General features: G+C 51.3%; 2 protein-coding genes across 2 annotated transcripts; both read right to left on the bottom strand.

The window, feature by feature from the left end:
- Window positions 1-1,055: 1,055 nt before the first annotated feature.
- HTR6 (5-hydroxytryptamine receptor 6) lies at window positions 1,056-4,094 on the bottom strand. The gene is made up of 3 exons (XM_008503675.2): window positions 3,363-4,094; window positions 1,742-1,900; window positions 1,056-1,481 (listed from the first exon to the last, which is right to left on the bottom strand). The coding sequence occupies exons 1-3, from the start codon at window positions 4,092-4,094 to the stop codon at window positions 1,056-1,058; spliced, it is 1,317 nt and encodes a 438-aa protein (XP_008501897.2).
- A 4,042-nt stretch (window positions 4,095-8,136) lies between these two features.
- Window positions 8,137-20,880, bottom strand: LOC103537392 (neuroblastoma suppressor of tumorigenicity 1). Its single transcript, XM_030463793.1, has 4 exons — window positions 20,693-20,880; window positions 10,626-10,820; window positions 10,315-10,426; window positions 8,137-9,559 (listed from the first exon to the last, which is right to left on the bottom strand). The coding sequence occupies exons 1-4, from the start codon at window positions 20,713-20,715 to the stop codon at window positions 9,302-9,304; spliced, it is 588 nt and encodes a 195-aa protein (XP_030319653.1). The 5' UTR covers window positions 20,716-20,880; the 3' UTR covers window positions 8,137-9,301.
- Between the last annotated feature and the right edge of the window lie 1,327 nt (window positions 20,881-22,207).

Below are 22,207 nucleotides of genomic sequence, written 5' to 3' on the forward strand. Positions count from 1 at the left end.
AAGGAAGAATTTGCTAAAAGCATTTGTTGGGTTGTTGCTTGTTTTCAAGTGCCCATGTTACCATATCACTCGCAGCTCTCTCTGCTATGGCTACAAGGAGGGGCAGGGGGGCTGGCACTGTCATTTAGAAGGCAAAAGTCATTTAGATTCTTAATTGAAGGTGGGGGAAAAAAAAAAAAAAAAAAAAAAAAAAAAAAAAAAAAAAAAAAAAAAAAAAAAGATATATTTTCTAATGGCATCAATGGCATCACCTAAAAGTTGATGGATTGTCAAAGTGTGATGGTCATATGCTATTTTTAGGAAGCTGTAGGACGAAAGCTGAAGGGAAGCTTATCTCCTTCCTTCCTACTGTCAGGATACCCATTGAGACATAAGTTGAACACCCACACCCTCACTGAAGATCCAAACACCAACCTTGAACATTTTGCCTCAAATGTAATCCCCTGGAGTGCAGACTGTTGGTGATTCCACACTGTGGTTCCACTCTGCTGCAGCCCACAGCTGGCATGGGAAACCAGGACAGATCCAGCCCAAAGCAGGAGAGGAATTTCAGCTCTAAGGTGTGATGCTCTGTGGACCTGAGACAGCCCCAAACCTCCTGTCCATGAGTCATGGGATGTGGTTTCCACCATTCCTCTTGATGCACTTGGTGAAACAGAGGTGATCTGCTGTTGGAAGCTGAAGAAAGGCCTTGGTTTGAGTTTAGGGAGACAAAGGCTGGGTCTAGAGTCTGAAGTTCAGACTAAGTGGAGGTGAAAAGACCACAAGAAGCAGCTCTGTGAGAATGGCAAGGGACTGGTGATGGTGAGCAAAGGTGGAACAAGGCAGATCGATTCAGCAGTAAACTGTGGCTTTGCATTGTTGAAACCCACCCACGGGAGCTCTTGGTGACATCGTCTTTTCCAAGGAGACACACATGGTGTCTGAGGAGGGCATCAAGCAGCAATGCGTGGACAGGGAACCATCTGGCAGCAAATCATCTCTCTGGAGAGCTTCCATCCAGCTGAGGGATCCTCACTAGCACACAGAGGACCCCACCACTGAGACACCCTTACTCAGGCCACAGGGGTGCCCAGGCACTGGGGCTGCATGTCCATGTCTGGGGGCTCCGTGTCAAAGAGGTTGTTGACCTCCTCACAGCAGCTAGGGGTTGGGAGAGCCCGGGGGCTATGGCTGGAGGGCAGCAGGTTGTGCTCATTCCCCAGCACCCCAGACTCCACCGAGTCTGTCTCTGCCTGCAAGGTGAGGACATTCTTGAGGGATGTGGCAGCACGGGCTCCACTGTTGGAGTTCCTCATGGAGAGGGAGATGGCGCTAGGACGAGGCTCCCCCGAGTGCTGACAGCAGGGCAGGAATTTGCCCATGGCTCTCTTGAAGTCCCTCATGAAGAGTGGGTAGATGATGGGGTTCATGGTGCTGTTGCAGTACCCCAGCCAGGTGAGGACATCGAAGAAGCCAGCAGGGACACAACTGCAGACTGCCTGACAGGGGAACAACAGCAAGGGTTAGCACCATCTCCCACTTCAGCCCCAGACCTAAGTGGTTTCCCAGTCATTCCAACATTTACCTTTCAAAGGAACCCTCCAAAACCCTTTGGAAGGGTTTTTCCTTGCTGTTACTGTCCAGAGAAATTGCACCTTTGGTCCCAGAGGCTTTTCAGTAAGACCTGCTGGCATCTGAACTCCAACCCAGTGAACAGCTTTTGAAAAGCTGACATAAAAAAAACCCCACAGGTGCTCACCTGCGTCACATTGGTGACAAAGAAGGGGAGCCAGGCCACGAAGAACATGCCCAGGAGGATGCCCAGTGTCAGACTGGCCTTCAGAGCCTTCTTGCTGTGCTTGTTGGTGAACCTCCTGCTCTCACTGGTGGCCACAGGTGGGCTCAGGGCACAGGGAACCTGCAGCAGGAGATGCAGCAATGAGTAAGAGCTTCTCTCCAAGCTGGACCCACCAGCACCAGCCTCCACCCAAAAAGCCTGGTGCTGCATATCCTGCAAAAAAACCATCATTATTTCCCTTTGTGCAAGAGCACACCACCATGCCCAACCCATCAGTCAGGATGAGGAAGCCACAGAAATCCTCAACATTAAGGAGGTTTGATTATTATTTTTTTTTTTAATGACAGGGACTTTATCATTAAGATGCTTCTTTTGTAGAAAAATCCTAATCCGCTGTTTTAGTGTGCCCTAGAGGGGTGGCTCTCGCTGCTGGTTAGAGCAGCAAATTGATTATATTTTTGAAAAACAGAATGTCAAACATTGCAGCCTCCATACCCCAGAACTCAGGCCTCTGTCCACACTTGCAGTCTGAAGTGATCATCTCAGCCCTCTGCTGTAATGCAGAGAGGCCTCACTGCCATGCAGCTCCCTGCCCCAAAAGAGAAAAAAATTGGGTTTTTCCTTGCTGTTCATCATCTTTTTGATGAAACCTGAGTGTTCTCGGGCTGACACCTTGTTTTCAACTCACCCTGATCTGATTTGGGGCTTTGAGGAACCTGCTGGGCTCCTTTTCTCTGCTGGTTTTCCAATATCTGGCAGCCAGGGGAGGGAAAAGAAACATTTTATGACGTTGTCTGTTAACTTTTTGATTCTCATTTTCCTTTCCCAAGTCTGGTACATGGCAGCATGGGTGGGAGAGTCCTGGCTCCTTTCTTAAAAGAGAGAGAAAACCAAACTAAATCAAGGGCTTTAAAGGCAATTAAGTTTTGTTTTGTTTTTTCCTTTTCCCTGTAGGATATGAGATCAACAAAAGCCCATTAAAGGGAATTAAAGCTGTTGGATTTAGTGGCTATTACCTTCTCCTGGAGAAACACAAACAAGTGCAGCCACGTTCTGGTTCTAAAAACCACCCAGGCAGTCGAGTAAGGAGGTGTTCTGCAGCTCCCATATAGAGCAGGTAACAAAAATAGAAGCTGGCTGTTCAAAAGAAGGTGCTCTCAAGATTTTGGGAGTTGTTATTATTTAAACTCCTTCTCCCCCATATGTCTGATGCCCACCACGGCCAAGATTTATGCGTCAGAAAAGATCAAAACCCTCCAGGATGACGTGAGCCAAGAGGAGGGTGAAGCTGCATTTATTTTGCACCGCGGAGCATTTTTGCCTGGATCTGAGTTTATTCCTCTGCTTCTGCTCATGATGTTTCTGTGCTCCTGAGCAGCTTAAATGCACAGCATCACTCAGACAAGACTCAGGGCACCTCAGAGACACATCTGGGAGGCGAATGTTGCTCAAAATGTCCTTCCCTGTGGTCTGGCTGCCAAAGCCCTTTGCTGGCTCTAGCCTGGAGACCACCCTGAAGGCAGGAAGACCCCAAGCACACCACGGGGATGAGCAAGGAACAACGTGGCCACAGCCACCTTACCTGCAGCATGGTCTCATTGGCGATGGTGGCCGTGGCCACGTTGGAAGTGAGGGAAGCCACCTGCACCGCCTGCTTGCGGGCTGCCAGGAGGATGCGGCAGTAGGTGAAGGAGATGGCAGCAGAGGGGAGAAAGAAGGTGAGGCAGGAGGCCACCAAGGCGTAGGGCAAGCTGACCAGCAGCCGACACTGGTTGTCATCCCCTGCGGAGGTAACATTCAGGGCCTGGACCTCGAACTCCAGCTCATGCCAACCCATCTTGATGGGCAGGAAGGAGGCCAGCGCAGCCAAGGTCCAGGTAGCCAGGATGAGCCAGAGGGCCCTGCAGGAGGTCATCCGCAGCTTGTACTTGAGGGGGGAGATGATGAGCAGGTACCTGTCCAAGCTGATGACGCAGAGGTTGAGGATGGATGCGCTGCAGCACATGACATCAAAGGAGTACCAGAGGGAGCAGAAGTCACCCTGCAGCACCCAGCGGCCGTAAAGCTGGTTGAGCATGGCTGGGGGCATGACCACCAACCCCACCATCAGGTCGGACATGAAGAGGGACACCAGGAAGTAGTTGGAGGTGTTGCGGAGGGAGCGCTGGGTGACGATGAGGAGGATGAGGAGAAAGTTGCCCATCGTGGTGAGGAGGATGATGAAGCAGAGGAAAGCGGCCACCCAGCTGCTCCCCACCAGCAACGAGGGCTCCCCCAGCATGCTGGAGTTGGGGGGCCCCCAGTTGTCCTCCATGAGGAGCCAGGGGACCTTCTCTAGATGTGACCTGCACTAGGTGATCATCACCAGAGCCAGCTCCAGGGGAGAAACACCATCCCTCTCTCCCTGTTCTGTGTTCATCCTCCCTCCTCCTCTCCTCCTCCTCTCCTTCTCTCCCTCTTGTGCTCTTCACTGGCACTAGGGGCAGAGGGACATTCCCAGGAGCTGATCAGCAGGAGTGAGATTTCCCTCCCAGTTACTCACAGCCAGGCATCTCCTCCTCCCCGGACACTGCTTCAGGTTTCTAGGGATGCTTTGGATGATGGGATGCTCTGGATGGAGGGATGCTCTGGATGTGATGGACCAGGGAATAATCTGCACCCCAGGATGTCCAGAATACTCCAGGTGCTGGGATGCTCTGGACATCAGGATGCTCCAGATGCCAGGGCTGCTCTGGATCCCAAGACACTCCGGATGCCAGGGATGCTCCGAATCCCAGGACACTCCGGATGCCTCCTCTGGACCCCTGCTGCTCGCTGTCCCCCGCCGAGTTTCTTGGTGCCGCCGCTGCAGCTAGAGCCGGGGAGGAGGCAGAGCAGCCCGGAGGCAGCGAGTCCCGGGATGCTCCCAGGAAGATGCCACGCACAGGAGGTGCCTCTCCCCCGCAGAGGTGCTTGCAGAGGGGTCTGTGTGTGTGTCTGTGTGTGAGTGCAGGTGCCAGCCCGGCGTTTCCTTGCTGCTCCGAGATGCTGTACGGGGAGGGAGGCAGAAATGCCGCTTTGGAGGAGGAGGTGGGGCTGGAGGTGGCGGGGAGAGGAGGAGATGAAATGAAACGCTCATGAAAACCGGTATCTGGTAGAAACTCCACAAAGTGGTAGCCAGAGAGTTCCTTTTTCTACCTTAAAGAGACAACCAGCCCCGTGCTCTGCCTTCCCCGTCCCCCCCCCCCCCAACCTCCGGACACGCCCATGGTCACCAGGCAAATGGCCCATGGGCCAGCAGGTCTGCAACAAGCCCGGCCAGCAGCACCAGGCTCCACCTTCCACCACAGTCCATAGAAAGCAAAATACTATAAAGCCAAATAAAAAGCAAAAAAAACCTTCACCCAACATCCCCCTGTTGACTTCTCAGGAAGCAGCGAGAGGTGCTGGAGGAACGTGCTGGGTGATTTTCCAGCTACCTGCAGCCTGGGATGGACGGGGGAGCAGAAGCCAAGGGAAGAGGCTGCATAAGTATGGAGATAGCCAGCAGTCCTGCCCCTCAGCTCCAGGGTCATTTGGGCACCTCCTGCCTTTGCAGGGGTAACCCCAGATGGACTCATGGCAACTTGCCCTTCGGCAAGTGGGAGGCAACGCCTCAGGAGATGCAGCAGATCCTGCTGGTTCCCTCACCCTTCTAGCTTAGAAGACATCTGTGAATCTTTTGTGTGTTGTTAGGTATCCCATGCCAACATCGCCACTCTTCAGAGCCAATACCTGGGGGTGCTTGCAAGGACTGATTGTTTTTTTTTCAACTACCCAGCTGATAAAGAGTTTTGTTTTGTTTTGTTTTTTTCCTAAAGGGCTGCAGTTTCTGTTGGGGGGAGACCAAGGTGAACAGCACTGACTCCAGTACAGTCTGGAGCTGTGTGTGTCTGTCATGTCCCTGTCACTTCCCCGTGTGTCCACAGGGTCAGACGCTGCCCTTCCTTTTGAGGGTGGTGATCCCAGGTTTCCTAGAGAAGCTGTGGCTGCCCCATCCCTGGCAGTGTTGAAGGTTGGATGGGGCTTGGAGCACCCTGGGCTGGTCGGAGGTGTCCCTGCCCATGGCAGGGTGGGGATTGGGACTGGATGAGATTTAAGGTCCCTCCCAAGCAAAACCATTCCATGATTTTGATTATTTGCTCCCTGTGCCATCTCTGAATCTTTCCTTAACTCACTTCCCCTGAGCAAATGTTGCTGCAGATGTGAGAGCAAACACCACCTGTGCACACCCCACCATCCCCGTCCTGCTGCACCCCCAGCACTGGCAGCACCACCCCAGCAGAAATTTGTCTCTTTACATCAATCTACTTCTCTAACCACATTTTCAACCACTTCCTCGTGCTTTTCTCAGGGGTTCAATGGACAGCTCAGGTCTCTGAGCAAAGGGCCAGAGCTCTGTCCATGGACATAGCCCATCTGCAGCTCATTTCCCCCTCACAGGATCTCTGTGCCCCTGAAAAGCGGCTCCCAGGGAACCATCTGGTGTCAAGAGGAGCTCCCTGGGAGTTTGTGTGTGGTGCCTGCCCTCCCTCGGCTTCACCAGGACCCTCTCCTGGGATGCTCCTGGCCAAACCCACTCGATGCTGGCAGAGATCCCAGGGCAGAGCGCACACACACACACACACACACACACACGTCTCTGATCCCAGCAGGAGGTTACTTTAGGAAACCCTCACTTCCTGGTTCCATCCATGCTGGGAACAAACAAGACACCCCACCCAGAGGCTCACCCAGGGTGGCAGCTTCCCTCTCCCTGGTGTGGGTTCAGCAGTGCAGCCACACAGATTTATCCCAGCTGGGTCTGGGCCAGGGTACGGTGAGGAAATGGTGCCCCAGTGCAGAACCAGGCTTCCTTCTCAAACCTTGCTGCCCCCCAACCTTAGGAACATCTCAGCTGATCTCCAGAGGAGATGGGATCAGGACCATGTCCTCCACAGCCAGGTATGTAGGTTGGTATTATGTGGGTACATTTGTTGGGTGAGTGAAAGTGAACTGATTGAATAAAAATGTGTTCCAAAAAAACCCAAACCAAACCAAACAAAACAAAACAAAAAACAAACAAAAAAAAAACCCACAAAAAAACAAACAGAAAAAACAACCACAAAAACCCAAACCAAAACAAACAAACAAACAAAAAACAACAACAAAAAAACCCAAAACAAAACCAAAAAAGCCAACCAACCAACCAAAAAACCAACAGATAAAAACCTGCCTTCAAAGGAGACCCAAATCCTAATGTTGTCCCTACAAAAGCTTCTCTGATCTGGCAGCTCTGCTGGCCTGTCTGTGCTCTCTGCCCTGTTCTGCTGCTCTGGATTCATCTGCAGGGAATCCACCATCTCTGCTCCCCAGGACAAGTAGCAGGGAAAGCACAACCAGGTTGTCCAACAGCCACCCAAGTGTCAACACAGCAAAGAAAGGGCTGGTGAGCTGGAGTGAGTGACACGGGAAGGCTGAAAGACTCCAGTGAGGACATCCAGGCAGTTTGGGGCTCAGTGCAGGCACCTCCAACAGTACAATCTACTCTTAGGATCTCTTTCCACCCTTTAACTGGGATGGCACCTTAGGGCAGATTTTGGGTGGAGCTTAGCTGGCCACCTTTAAAAAATCTGTGCTTCCACCTGTAAAACAACCCCCCTGAAGCTCAGGTTGTGTGGAAAGGAGGTGGAGACACTCTGTACTGCAGCTCCTGGAGTTTCCAGGAACAAACCCCTGGTCAGATTCAGCCCTTGTTTTCTCTGACCACCAATAAAAGGGCCACATGATGGTGGTGACAGGATGGGTTTCTCCACCTTCTCCTGCCTGCAGATTCTCCTGTAAAGCTCCAGCCAAGGGGCTTGTGTCCTCTTGTCACCCACAAAGGGATGTCCACGTTCCATGTCCACATCCAAGTTCACCTTGCTCCACTCCACAGGCGCTCCTGGAGGCCACGAACATCTGTATGCCACCAAACACGCTGGATCAAGAGTGTCACCTAGTGGCAACAGAGCCGATAAAGGTTGCACAATCCCGCAGAGACACCACGCACTTCCCACACGAGTGGGACCCCACAGCCCCTTAAACCTCCAGGCTGAAGCTCTAAGGGCCCTTGAGCACACCCACGCCTGGGCACCAGCTGCTCTGCAGGCTCCCCAGCTCCACATGCAGCCCAGATGTCGAGTTTTTGGGGTGGGTTTTGCCTTTTAGCAGCTCTCCTCCTCCTCCTCCCAAACGGAACCCAGCTTCAAGGGATCCACGGCTCTGCTGTGCCCTGCACCCTCCTGTGCTGCTGCCCCACCTGGTGTAAAGGGCCTCTCCCGTCAGCACTGCCAAAAAATAGACAGGCATCAGAGCACTGGGAAATGGAAGTCAGAACTCATTTATTTAAGAAAAAAACCAACCAAACAAAAAAACAACCAATCAAAAGACAAAAAACAAACAAAAAAAACCAACCAACACAAGAACAACAAAACCAAACCAAAACAAAACCAAACCAACAAAACAAACCTTGTAAAAGGAAGGGGGAGGCAACGATTAAAAGCTCTGGAAGCTCTTGTCAGGACAGCGACAAAGAAATCAGCTTCATCACAGGGAGAGAAGGGGGCAGCAGGAGGAGCCTGGGGCCATCCCCGCCTCCCCAAGCCCCCTGCAGAGCTCAATGGGTGTCCTGGCACTCATCCCCCTTCTCCCTCCACCTCAATTAAAGTGCAGCAGGGAGAGGGAGGAAAGGGGCTGGCTCACACCCAGCCCACCCTAGCTGATGTCCTTCCCCTAGGGGCCACAAAACTCAAAAGCCCAGCACCCACAGCATCATCCAGCTCCCTCCTTCCCAGGGAAATGCACGGTGGCCCTGAGGACCAGCAAGGAAAGGGTTCTCACCACCATGGTTCCCAGCAACCTCACACGCAGCCCCATCCTGGGGCAAAATGCTCCCCAAGAGCTATCTAACAGGAGAGGGGGCTGGGGCTGAATGAAGACCTAGCAGGACCAGGGGACCTGCAGAGCCTACTGGCCTTGGGCAGGAAGGGTAGATGGGAGGGAGAAGGGATGCACAGCCCAGAAGAGATGAGTCTCTCTTGTGGGACTGTGGAGAGGCTGCATCCCTTCTTCCTCAGCCCCAAGCACAAGCCATTTCCAAGGGAAAAACCCAGAAGAACCCAGCAAGGGCTCCACAGATGGTTCAGGAGCCTGCAGAGCACCCCTGGGTAGCCCAACTCAGCTCCTGCTTTCAGCTGAAGCCCCCTCAATATATTATTACTCTCATGTGCAAGTAGTTTTGCACCAGAACACCCCAAGCCTGCTCTCACCCTGCAGCTCCAGCCCCACGACCACCCCTCAGCCCTCCTGCCTTCAAAACATTCCTACAGCCCAGGGGTGTCATGGAGAGCAAAGCATGAGGGTCACTATTAGACAAGAAAAACTCCACCACCCCCCTCCCTCCCAAAACCCCGGCCGTCTCTCCCCCTGGCACACCCCTCCTGCCCGTGCCACTGCCTGCAAGGACAGTCCACAAGGGCCAAGTCACTCCTCGCTCTCCTCCTCGTGGTGGTGGTGGTGGCTGGAGGCAGAAGGTTCTTCCACCTCCTGCTGGTGGTGGGCATAGTGGTGAGGGCTGGGACCTTCAGCAGGCATGTTCTCCTCTGCATTCAGGTAGACATTGAAGAGGGCTCCCTCGTGGCTGGGCTCCTTGCCACAAGCCTGGCAGCTACAGTGAAGGATCTTCTCCACCAGCTTGTCAACCCTGGGGATCTCATCGTTGCCTGGACAGTCCAGTGTCACCTGGTTAGAAGGAGTAGGACATAAAGTGAGTGAGCACACAGGTTCAAAGCCCAATGGCCATCATGCTCCCTGCCCTTCAGATCTGGGGTATTTTAAGCCAGAATTGGTGGTTCTGCTGCCCATTCAAACCTTTAGAGCCAGCCTGCGAGGCAAGAGCACTCTGGGAATGTCTCACAAGGTCCTAAGCTGCAGACACCCAAGGAAAATATGCCAGCTCCAGCAGGATGCTGCTCCCAGGCACAGAAATATGGGTGGTAACCGCAAAAGCCACCCACAAGACATGTTGCTGAACATCTCTGACACTGGGCTAAACCATCTGCCCAAACGTCTGCACTGAAAGCCAAGTGGAGAGCTGAACCCAGGGGTTTATGGCTCTGCTGGGATCAGTGGGGGCAGGGGGGCTGTGGGAAGCACTTCTGGACATGGAAGGAGGCAAAAGCTCCCAAGTGGGAGGAGGCACCAAAGGCAGTGGTGAGGAGAAGAGGCAGGCAAGATGAGCACAGGGATGAATAATGCAAGGACTGACTGGGGATGCTACTGCAAAGAGTGATAAAGACAGCATTCATCCTGGCAGTTACATTGCTCCCAGAAGCCCCTTATGGCCAGGCACCTCAAGAAAGGGTACACTCACTGGGAAGGAAACTACAAGTGGGATAAATCTCAGGGAAAGAGAAAGATTTGCCCTGAAGTAGAGGCAGAACAGAGCTGAGAGCCCCTGAGCAAGGAGCAGCTGTGGAAGGAGCAGGGGTACTCACGATTTCCCACATGGACTGGGCTGGCATGCAGGAGTCACAGTGAATCAGGGACTCCGTGGACTGAGGGAAAGTGTTGGGGACACTGTAGCTGAAACACTGTCCCAGACAGGCCCTGCAAATACAAGAGGAGGGATGAGGGCTCAGGAGAGGTGCCTGCTCCTCCCAAATAAAGGCAGGAGGACATTTAACCTTCCATGGAGGCAGACAGAAGGCAGCTGGGCAGAGGCACACCATTGTGCCTGTCACAGTCCCCAAAGCCACCCCACTGCCATCTGCACATAGAAACCAGCTGCAGGAGGGTGGATCTGTACCTGTTCTGGATGGATTTGGACTCGCAGCCGCTGTGCCCCACGATCTGGGTGATGTTCTTTGCCTCACACCAAGCACTCTTGTCCGGGAAGAGGGCAAGTTTGTTTATGGGGGGTGGGGCAGCCAGGAGCAGTGCTGGGAAGAGGGCACCAACCACCAACCTCAACATCATGGCCAGCTCTGCCAAAAGCCTACAGCTGGAGACAAAGGGTTAGCAGGGAAGAAAACAGGTAAGCTGGCTCATTGCTCCAACCCCATGGCTGTAAAAAGCAGAGGTGTGTTCTCCCAGACTGGTGGCACTTGGATCTCAAGACAAACTCGTATCACAGTACATGGGGGAACTGGGAGAGGGGAGATTGAGGTTGGACATGAGGAAGAAATTGTTTGGGGTGAGGGTGCTGAGTATCCCTGTCTCAGGTTTCCCAGAGAAGCTGTGGCTGCCCCATCCCTGGCAGTGTTGAAGGTTGGATGGAGCTTGGAGCACCCTGGGCTGGTGGGAGGTGTCCCTGAGCATGGCAGGGGGGGCACTGGGTGGGCTGGAAGGCCCAACCCAATACAAACCTTTCTATAATTCTATGATCTTTCTCCACAGCCAGGGAGGCTCTCCAAAACACCATCCAGGGTGATGGGACATGCTGTTCTGCCTCTTCCCTTTACAAAACCACCTCTGGGGCAAGCAGCCATCTGCATTACTTCTCCCCAGCCATGTACCAGCAGCAAGAGCAGCTTTTCAGCATTTCCCACCCAAAGCTGGGCTGGGAGAAGTTTGCAGCACAAAACCATCACTGCCAGCAGCTGAGCCAGGCTGAAGAAGTCACAGAGGGCACAAATGTTTTCATATGTGGAAGGAGCAGACTTCCCCAATTCCTTTTATCCCACCTTCAGAGCCAAAGCTGGCTTTGCTGAAAGCTTTCCCCGGGGGAAAGGGACCACATTACCAGGAACGGAAACCTCCCTCCTCCTGGAATTGTGCAGCAGATGTCGCTGCGAGGCAGCAGCATGAGGGGAGAGGTGGAAACCTCAATCCAGAGGCTGGGAAAGCCCAATACCACATTTATTTTGGTGGAGCCACTCACATTTGACCAATGCTCAGGCTGAGGACAGGAACTTGGGCTGCAGGCGAGGGGGGTCTGTTGGGTACCAACCACAAACATCACTCACAAAGGTGGCTGAGAAGGTTACTTAAACCCCCGCAAGAAGCCCTGGGCAGGGTTTCCTGGAAGTCCAGCCAAGGTGCCTGAACTGACACTCCCAATCACTGGGGAAAGGCAGATGGAAAAGCATCATAGAAACACGGACATTTTTTCCTTTGTGGGGTTTGGACAGAGTCATAGTGGAAGGCAGACATTTATATTCACTAAAATAGTTGTTAGAGCCATGTTATTTGTTATTTCCTTCTATTTATTTCTCCAAACCAAGATCCAAAGCCCACACAGGAAAGACTCCTGCTGATTTCCATGGCTCCCGGGCCCAACCCTCTAATGGGGGAGGACAGGAAAAATGCCTTGTTTATCAGAGCCTGGTAGCAGAGGTGGCTCTGGGCTGGGAACTCCCAGCTGGGCATTCCTCTGGTCCCTCAGGGTATCTGCAGAGTCTTCACCAACTCATCCTCAGCTGGAGGACTACCACGTTTACCTAAACCATTGAGCTGGCCTAATCAGTACCTCTCACAGATCCATTTTAAGGCCTTTGTGAGGCATAGGGTTTTTGCCCTGTTACCCATCCACTGAACAGAACCTCCTCGATCTGAATCAAGAGAGATGAGAGAGATGCTTCCCCATCCTTCATCCCAAGGCAGCCTGAAAAGGGTATACTCACTCCCAAGCCCCAGGATCTCTGGAGGAATCATTATTTATTATTTCCTGGTAATACCTAAATCATAATGGGATAACACAGCCTTGGCTTCCTAATCCTCCCAGCACTTGTCATGTGAATCCCCCAGGTCCTCAGCGAGAATACCTGCATAAAGCAGGGGTTGCAAGTCCTGGTTTGAGATAAGCAGAGGGCTTTAGCCTCTGAATTCTCACTGCCATTCATGAGAGCAGTGTGATTCAATACATTTGTCCTGAAGACAGCTCTTGGAGCTTAATACTGCTCCCTTTTTTCCATTCCAGTGGGAGAATTCTGCAGTTTCTGTTAAGAAGAACACAGCTAAGCTGTGCACACACACTGGGGTTTCTTGCTCAGGTTTCTGAAAGGAGCATCACTCATTCCTCAAATGCCAGAGGCTCTGTACTGAGGAATCCTGCTCCCAAAGGCAATTCCGAGATCAGAGCTGGGATGTGACCCAAACAGCAATCACAGCCCCCTGGGGAACAGCTGAAATTCCTCTGGAGTCAGCACACAAGTTCACTTCCACACACCTGATTAGAGAGCAATTTCCTCCTTCCCAAAGAAAGGTGGTGGCTGGGTTGTTTTTTTTTCTATACATCTCTACCCAGCGGCAAAGAGGCAAACAAACATTTCTGTCTGGGCTGACAGCCCTGCTTCTTTTTTTCTTTTCCTGGAGGGAGATGTTGAGTAGAGAGGTGTTTCTGCAGCACCAGCCAGAGCAGACTGATTGCCATAGGCTTGAAGGATCATCTCTGAGCAGCTGGGCTTCTGTCTTGCTATGACACTGAGGAAGATGAGTGAGGTTGTGCTCTGCTCAGGCACACGACCTCCCTTGGATTCAGGAAAACACTTAAATATGTGCTTGAACTGTCTCCTTTTCCGAGCAGGGATGTCTTTGTACCTCTGGAGAGCTGGAGCAATTGCATCTCCACCCCCCACTTCAGGGCACTGCAATCCTTTCCTCGTTTGAAGCCTTGGAACATGTCACATCCACACAATGTTTTCCTCCTCCCAAGAATGCCCTGGAACCCGTAGAGGCACACATTTCTAGTAAGTAACAAGGCTTATGCCACTGCCTAGGAAAACAACTGATGCAGCTGAGTTTGGGAGGGAGCTGGGGCTGGAAAGAGCCCACTGGTAAGAGCAGTGTGTTGCCTGGCAGAGCTCAGTCCAGTCATGCGAGCAGAGCTGCCACTAAAACCATTCATCTGATGGGAGCTACAGGGTCGGGGACAAAAGCACCGTGGTTCCTTTTCCCCCAACCCTCCCCCGGCTGGGAAGGGAAGGGAAAAAGGAAGATGAGGCACCCGAGCAGGTTTGCAAACTCCCGATTAAATGAAGGCATTGAGCACATTCCTCTGTGACAAGCTAAATTACACGTTGCAGGCCCTACAGGAACAAGTGTGTGCTCCCTGGTGCTGACCCCAGCCCTGGCCCACTGGCAGGAGCAAGCCCTTCCCCACACACAGGGGCTTCTTTCTCTTCTTCTCTGCACTGGGACACTTTTTTTTTTTTTTTTTTTGTCCTGATAATCAAAGCTTTTCAAGTAGAAAGTTCAACTCAGTTCCGGCAGACCCCATCAGCCCGTGAGGGTCTCCCTCCTCTCCCTCTGCAGGGAACCTCTCTTATCCTTTCAGCTCACATTTGAGAAATCAAATTACTCTGCCCTTGAGCCTGGCACATCCCCAGGCTCTGGAGACAAACAACTTCTCAATGCACACACAGCTGAAGCCTGGTGGTCAGCAGCTCCAGAACCCTTTTCCCATATCCAAGGCTTTGGGTCTCAGCTGTCCCAGCTCAGCATCCCCTTGAGGTCTGGCAGGAGTTCTGTGAGCTCAGCCTTCTGTAATCCTGGTTTTAGGATCTCATGGTAGCACACTCTGATGTTTTGTGTCACCTGGAAGAGCTCTTTCCTCCTCTCCGACAGTCCCAGGGACTCTCAGGGGACCCACAAGCAGGACAGTCCCTGCCAGTGCCTGGAAGCAGCTGGGAAAATCCACACGGTTCCATCAGCTGGAGGACAATCACGGGAATTACCTCGGAGGCAACATTCCCACCATCCAGCCCACAGCTGTTCCCAGCCATTTGGAAACCAGATCCTTCTGGAGCAAAATAATATATATATATATTTAAAGAAAAAAAAAAAATCTAATCACTTTTACTCTTTTTTCCAGTGGGAAGTTCACACCATAATACAAGACAAGCCTGCAGGTGGACACGGGAACATTTCATGAGTAGTTTAATATCTTTGTAGGTATTTTTCTTATCCAGGATCTTGCAGTTTTGCCAAGCACATAAAAACACAGACATGGGTATATTGTGCTCACGGCCACACACGCAGCATCCCAGGTTCAGAGAGACAAGAAACCCTCAAGCTCTACAAATACTGCTCAGCTAAGGCTCCAAGCCTGCTAATAAAGCCCAGCAATAGTGTCAGCTCCATGCTAGAGAGAGGAGGGGAAATGGCCACAGTGCCTAACTCAGTGATTTAAGCCCTCATTTGAGATGCAGGAGATCTCAGCAGAGATGGACAAGTTGAAGATTTCTGTTCCTGGCCTGGATCACATCTGGGACTTCCACCTTGCCTCCCCACAGCTGTCCTTCCCAAGCTGGTGTTAGACACTGATTCACAGCAGTATCAGGTCTTAGTGTTCAACTGTTATTTGTGCCTTTTTTTTTTTTTCCTGAGAAAAGCTGCTGCACAGCTCCACTGAGAGAAAAGGAAGCCCCAAAGTGCTGAACAATCTACTCCATGCCTCAGTTTCCCCTTTTGCAAGACCAGAGACAGGGGAGCCCCATATGCTGAGCAAGTAAAGGGGTGCAGAGGGAGTGGGAAAGCACAGGGAGGTCTTTGGAATGCCAAACTGCCTCCCAGGGAAGAGGCTGCATAGGAGGGGATGGGAGGGGAGGGATGCCTGCCAACATCCCTTGCCCCACACGATGTGGGGCACGTTCCTCCATGGGAAAGTGCTCCAGGGAAAGACAGGGCAGGTGAGATTCAGACCAGGACATCATTGTGTGGTGTGAGATTCATGCAGGGAGTCAGTGCTGCAGGACAAAGGGTCACTGCCTAGAGAAGGGCTCATCTGGGAGCACTCCTGTGCATGGGGGTGGCCAGGAGTGATTGCTGTGGCAAACAATTATTTCTATTATTAGGAAGCCAAGCCCCAGAAAGTGTCTGATTTGGTGGCAACTAGGAAGAAACATGTCTCTCTGCCAGAAAGATCGAGGGCATGGGTCTCCTTAGACAAAGGATTTTGTCTATACAGTAACTTCTGAATCCTACAGGGAATTGCCTCTCAGGAATCTCAACACAAGTAATATTTGCTTACATGTGACAAAAAGTATATAAGTGAGCATGAAAAAAAGTTTGTATCTCAACTGTGAAAACCTGAAAAGGAACTATGTACCAGGAAAAAAAACCCAATAATTATTTGACTCAATACTTGTCCTTATTCAGTCCTCTCTATTTTGCAACTTCCATTTAGATAGAACTTCACGTTTTTCAGTTTGGTTGCAATAAAATCCCAAGCACAACATTCTTTTGGGGAGTCTACTCGTGTGTCCTCAGTGCCCAAAGTAATCTGATCAATGTCATGATAGGGGAGAAGGAGGAAAACAACGGAGTGAAAATGTCCAGAGTTAATTCTTTAGGACAGCAAAAGAAAAGAGTACTTAAGTGAAGTTGCTTCTGAGCTGCAAGCTCCAGCATTGCTTTGCTGAGCTGCAAAATCTATGAAGAAACTAAAAAAAAAAAAAAAAAAGGAGCCACCATAGGAAGACATCTGATATTTAACATGCACAACAATCAATTCTGAAAACTTTTTGATAGTGGAGCAAAAGCTCCATTTCTCCCTGTGAATCTGGCTATCTCTGCTCCTTTCAAAAGCAGGAGATGTTAGAGCTTCCTTTTCTGTAACGTATTAATTTCCACTCAAACAGGGTTGAGTGATTCACAGAAATAAAGCAGAAAGAGAGAAAAGCAGTGCAGCATTTTGAAAGCCCTCTCTGCTCCCCATGTTGGCCAGAATTTCAAAAGAATTTGTTACATTTGGGAGTTTAAATGTGGCTTCTCAACCGTGCACTGAGCACTCAAGAAACTCATTTTATGCAGCTGGGAAAAAAATCCTTTACCTACAAAAGCCATTGGAAAGCTACCTATGGACTTGGATAGGTTTCAAATGGGGTCCTGAAGGATTTCTGGTGGCAAAGGGACACATTGATGGACTGTGGAGGAGGCAAGAGAAATATAAACAGTTTCAATTGCTCTTTTCAATTTTTTCTCAATTTCTTCTGCCTTAAGAACAATCACGGCCAGGAAAATGCATCAACCTAAAGCAGAGGAACACACCCTGGCCCCACACTACCCTGATCAAAACGTGGGGGTTTGCAGCCTCTGAGAGCAGCAGGTTGGGAGCTGGGGACCTGGAGAACAAAGCTGGCACCGTCCTCCAGCAGCTTTGGGGAGCAGAAGGATGGGGTTCCTCGGCCAGCTGGGCAGAGGGAGAGCGTGCAGGCTCTGCCCCAGCCCCTGCACCAGGAAGGATGAGTCTGCAGCACACTTTGGTTGGAAGAGTCTCCAGTAGAAGGTCGGACAGGAGCACGTTGCAGATTCATGTGTGAGAGCTCAACACTCCCAAACACAGCTGTTAGCAGTGTTTCAGCCAGAGGCCTTCCCCACATGCCTGGACCTGAGTGAAGCTCAGCTCCCTCCTGCCTTTCCCCTGGAGCTGGTGTTCCCCACACGCTGGCAGAGGGGCTGAGGGGATCTGCTGCAGGATCACGGGTGTCCAAAGGTGACCCGTGGATCCAAACCCCTTCGGAACCCCCTGCAGGAACAGCAAGCACTGCTCTCCAGCTGAGCTGTTTACTCCGGAGCTGCCTCTGACCCCTACAAGAAGCAGTTTTCTACCCAGTGTAGGAAGGGGCTCTGTCTTTTCCTCCTCCACAGCATCCCAGATCAAGAGCCTGACCACTCTCTGCATCTCCCCAAAGCTGGCTCTGGGGCTCCCAGTCACACTGTTTTCCCTTGCAACTGAACCCACAGCCTCTTCCTTCCTTTTTGGGTGAAAAAAGCTTCTGTGGGACTGGCAGTAAACTCCACACCACCTCTGGGAAGGGTCCCAAGAGTCATTTGCTTGTCCCCGTGTTTGATTTGCACGCAGGCACCAGCAATTTCCCCAGGGAAGAGCTGCTCCCAGCAGGCCCAGTTCTGCTTCCACTTAAGAGTGAGGTAAACTGGGACCGGCTCCTCCGAATGACTCCACTGGTGCAAATGAGATCAGGATCTGGCACAGCTCGCCTGACTCAAAACAAGCATAACTGGAACCAGATAAAACCAGTTCCTAGCACACAGTGGCCACCAGGATTATGATTTTTTTTTAATGGAGCACAAATGCCGTGGAAGGCCGGGCTGCAGCAGGGATGAGAGTTGTCTCGAATGGCAACCCCTGGCTTTTGGCTGGCTGGGTCAGTCCTTTGTTACCAAACTGGCATGGAAAAATGGAGCCCTGTCCTCCAAAGTGGGGTTGTGCTGGTGGGATCGGGTTCCCAGCTGCTGGAGCAAGAAGGAGGAAGGAGAAAAGGGTTCGCAGCCGAAGCTATGGATCTTTCAGGAATGGTTTGGGATCCCTCCTGTGGTTTCCCTCTCCCTTTCCAACCCGTTTGGGCTGTATTCGGGCCACGACAGCAGAAATCCAGTTGACTCAAGTGCTGGTTTGGCCTCTTTTAATCTCTGCTTTTACATCTTCTCAGTTCTGAAGACATCAAACCCAATGCCTGTGTTATTTACCCAGGGCACGGACTGCAGGATCTCCAGCAACTCAGCAGAAATCCCCGTGGCAGTGCAGGGCTGGAGGCTTTTGGGAGTAACTCAAGAGCTTGAGCCCCCCTGGTATTTTCAATTGCTACCAAATGTGCTGGGGGCTGACCTCATACTTGACATTCCGGCAGTCTCTCCTAAAACTGCAGGATCAGGTCCAGCCACCACAATGAGATCAAATTCTGAACCAAATTCTGGTCTTTTCCCCTCTGGGGAGAAGATGTCTGAGCTCTGAAGCCAGGCCTTGAGTGACCAAAGCAAGGGCCCGATCCTGACACCCTTCCCAAAGCTCATCTCCAAAGGATTTGAAATCTTGGCTGCAATGGGGACAGCACAATGGATAAAAATGAGTGTTGGGTTGCTCCTTTCCCACCCTTAGAGGTAATTTACACCCAGGAAAGCCCTGGTCCCCACTACCTCATGTCGCTCCTTCCCTCAGCAGTGAGAAACAAAGCTCTGGGACATGGCAAGCACAGCTCCTGCCTCCTAATGGGAGGCAAGAAGGACAAACCACCCCTCAGCCCCACTCCTGTCCTCCCACAAAAGGATGATTTCATCAGCTTTGTAAGAATCTGATTTGAGAGCCCAAGAAGTTTCTTTGCCCTAAGTGATGCTGGACCTGCAGCACTCTGGCCCACACTTCATGGCAGGGGATCTCCCAGCCTAGCTGACTACACAGAAGGGTTGGGTTTTTTTCTTTTCAGTAGATTTAAAAAGAAAAGTGCAGGAGCAAATCATAGCAAGTGCCCAGCTCTGCATGCCCCATGGTCATTGGAGCTACAATACAGGAACTGGAGGAGGTATTGGTAATTCTTTAATGGGAACAGCCCAGAGCTCTGGGAGGAATAACTGCCCAGGAGTTTGCTCAGCTTCCCAGGCAGGTTTCCCATGGCTGTGCCAGCTTAACACATCCTCTTCTATGCCAGCATGTGCCACGAGCAGTTACTCTAAGATGGGCAGGTCTACAAGGCTACTTTAAAAGCAGTTTGGCTTGTGGCCCAATCCTGCACTTCCTAGGCACCCAAAAAACTCCCTCCAGCCCAACTCTTTTGTGTACTCTGGAAAGAAGAGCTCTCGGGAAGGTCTTGCTCGTTCACCCTCTTTGCAAGACCGCAAACTCCCCAAGCTGGAATTCAGCATGGAGAGGTCAAGCCAAGAGCCCAGATTCTTCTCAGGGCTGTTTGCAAACACTTGGGATTTTTATACTGAAGGCAAACTCCATTTCTCATCCTGTGGTTTGCAAATTTGAGGCAAGTTGCCTTTTTTGAGATGGGAGACTGCCTTCAAAAAGCAAAAGTGCCCATTGTGTCCAGCTGATTCTTGGCTGGTTGGACATTATGAAGAGGACATGAAGTTCTTGGGCTAAAAATACAAGGGAAAAAATCTGGGTCTCGCCATATCACTGGGATCTTTCCCATACATTTTAGTAGGGTGCAGATTTTTCCCCAATAAAAAAATGCATGGCAAAACTCTGACTTCACAAACGCTTCGCGTAGACTGAGTTTTGAATTTAATGGGGATAATCCTGTAGGCAAAAGTTAGATTGCAGAACAGAGCTAATTTTCTCATAAGAGAAATGTTAGGAGGTAATAAGAGATTGTCTCGATCAACTTGAATACAGCCTGAAAATGAGCTAAAGCATGCTGTGTCCCCTGAAAACCACTCAAAGAGAAATCCCCACTGTGCATAAAAAACAGGTATTATTCTATATAACAAATAAGAATTGCCACAAATGTTTGGATAAACCAAAGTACTGTGTTACGATGCAAGAAACAGGTAGAGATGGCTCAGATCTAATATTCCAGTAAGCACAAAAAAACCCCCAACCCTATTTGCAGGGTAGAAGGATGTAAATTCATTCTCGGTGCAAACTTTTGAAGAAACAACAATTTACTGCCTTGCTATCGGGAAAATGCCCTTCCTTGATGATACCCAAAATACTGGTGCTGCAATTCATGGATCTGATGACCGTTCCCTTCCTCCCTCTGGACTTTTGTTGTTTAAAACCCGAAACGATGGGAAGGACCCTCTGTACCGCAGCTGTGCAGCCGACCGAGCTCGGCTCCTCCTGTCCTATTCTTTTATTTTATTTGAGCTTAAAGCAGCGGTGGAAAATAGTTTAACGCTTGCACAGCAGATCCCCCGAAGTCCACCTCATCTGCAATTGATTTCTGCCCGTGGCAATATTCTCATCCTCCCGGCTATCAATCACCCAAGGAAGGGTGGCGGCGGTGGTGGCGGAGAGAGGGGAGAGCACGGAAAGAAGAGGTGGAAAATCTGGTGCTGATCAGCGGTCGAGGGAAAAGGGAAAAAAAAGAAAAAAAAGAAAAAAAAAACACACAACAAAAAAAGGAGCCAGGTTTTAGGAAGGGAGGGGGGAAGGAGAGGAGAGACACAAAGCCACGGGGTACTCACCACCCAGGAGACGGCGGGTACATTCATCCCATGGGGTCTGGGGCCGCGGGCAGGCGGCTACAGCCCGGCGGTGCCCGGCGGCTGCCGCATCCTCGGCACCGCGGCCCCCGGAGGAGCGGGGCGGGCGGGGGCTGCTGTCTCCCTTCCTCTTTCCCTCCCTCGTTCCCTCCCTCTCTCTCTCCCTCCCCTCGGTGCCGGGCTCCGGGCGGTGCCGCCGGCCCCGCCACTTGCGATTGCACAATCGGGGCGGGGAGGGACGGGGAGAGAGGCGGGGGGGGGAGAGGAGGAGAAAGCAGGGAGGGAAGGAGGGAGGGAAGGAGCTCCTGCCCGCCCCGCCGGGTGCGGAGAGCCCCGAGTACCACCAGGCAGTGCAGTCCCCTCCGGCAGAACCCACCTCTCCATGCCCAGCGGAGCCTCGGCGGGACCGGAACCCCCGGCATGGGCACGGAGCTCACACACCGCACAAGTACCCGCCAAGTGCTAAAAACTAACCGGGTGAGCCCGCTGGTAAACCACGTCCTTAAAAACGAGCTGGTTCCGAAAGCAGAACTGTGCCCGAAGGTTATTGCCCTGCGTTTACTCCTGCAGGGACATCCAGTCCGGATCTGGCCCGCTGGAAGCAAACAGTTCCTCTGGGAACACAACATTGGCAGGGAGTGCTTGGGATTGAGTCCCAGATGCAGTGAAGACCTTAGGACAGTTCTCCCCCAACACCAGATGATAGTTTTTTTGTTTGGTTTTTTTTTTCCCTTAATTTTTACTTTCTTCTTATCTTTCTTTTCTTTTCCTCTCCATTTTCTTATTCCTTCTTTTCTTTTGTCTTTCTTTTCCTCTCTCCCTTTCTCTATTCCCATTAAAAATCCAACAGCCAAACACAATCCCAGCAAACCCATGCTAATTGCTGTACTGAAAGATGGAATAATTGTTAGGATAATTGTCAGGAACCGGAAGGTCTTTGTTTCTGTAAAAGCACAATTAATCTAATAGAGGCCTCCACATTAAACACCAACAGGGTGCTACCCAAATCCAGAGATACCTGCAAGGCTTGGATGGGCTCTGCTGGCTCCTGTTGGGGTGAAGATGTACAGAGAGACAAGAGAAAAGAGGAGGTGGCAGAAAAGCAGCAGCTGGGCTGAGAGAAATGTTGGTGGTCCTGGAGAGGGGTGAGGAGAACAAGCCTTAGGGCTGTTTCTGAGCTGCAGAAGGCTGGAGGCTGCCAGCAAAGCACTGTTGCCTACTGCTCTGTTCCTTCCAGCTCTAGGACAACAGGATTTTATAAATAGGATGGCAAAAACCTGCTTCCAGTATCACTTTTTATCCTGCTAGATGAAACCTACCCAAACTCTAAAAGGTCCAACAACAAAGGAGCTGCCTTTTGCCATCACGTCATTCCCCATCAGGGAACCTGAATTCTGATCTTCTAATATTTTCACCCATTGATGAAGTTGATCTTCACCTGCTTCTCATGGCCTGCATGACCAGGCCCTGCTCAGGTTTTATTCTGAATAATTAGTC

Source organism: Calypte anna, chromosome 21 (assembly GCF_003957555.1).
Source record: "Calypte anna isolate BGI_N300 chromosome 21, bCalAnn1_v1.p, whole genome shotgun sequence".
NCBI classification, from domain to species: domain Eukaryota; kingdom Metazoa; phylum Chordata; class Aves; order Apodiformes; family Trochilidae; genus Calypte; species Calypte anna.

Coding starts and splice junctions, on each gene's coding strand:
- HTR6 (XM_008503675.2), bottom strand. CDS start 4,094: ATGGAGGACAACTGGGGGCCCCCCAACTCCAGCATGCTGGGGGAGCCC. Junction 1,901..3,362: donor CCAATGAGACCATGCTGCAG/GTAAGGTGGCTG, acceptor CTCCTGCTGCAG/GTTCCCTGTGCCCTGAGCCC. Junction 1,482..1,741: donor TTGTCACCAATGTGACGCAG/GTGAGCACCTGT, acceptor TTCCCCTGTCAG/GCAGTCTGCAGTTGTGTCCC.
- LOC103537392 (XM_030463793.1), bottom strand. CDS start 20,715: ATGTACCCGCCGTCTCCTGGGTG. Junction 10,427..10,625: donor TCCAAATCCATCCAGAACAG/GTACAGATCCAC, acceptor TTGTATTTGCAG/GGCCTGTCTGGGACAGTGTT. Junction 9,560..10,314: donor CCCAGTCCATGTGGGAAATC/GTGAGTACCCCT, acceptor CCTTCTAACCAG/GTGACACTGGACTGTCCAGG.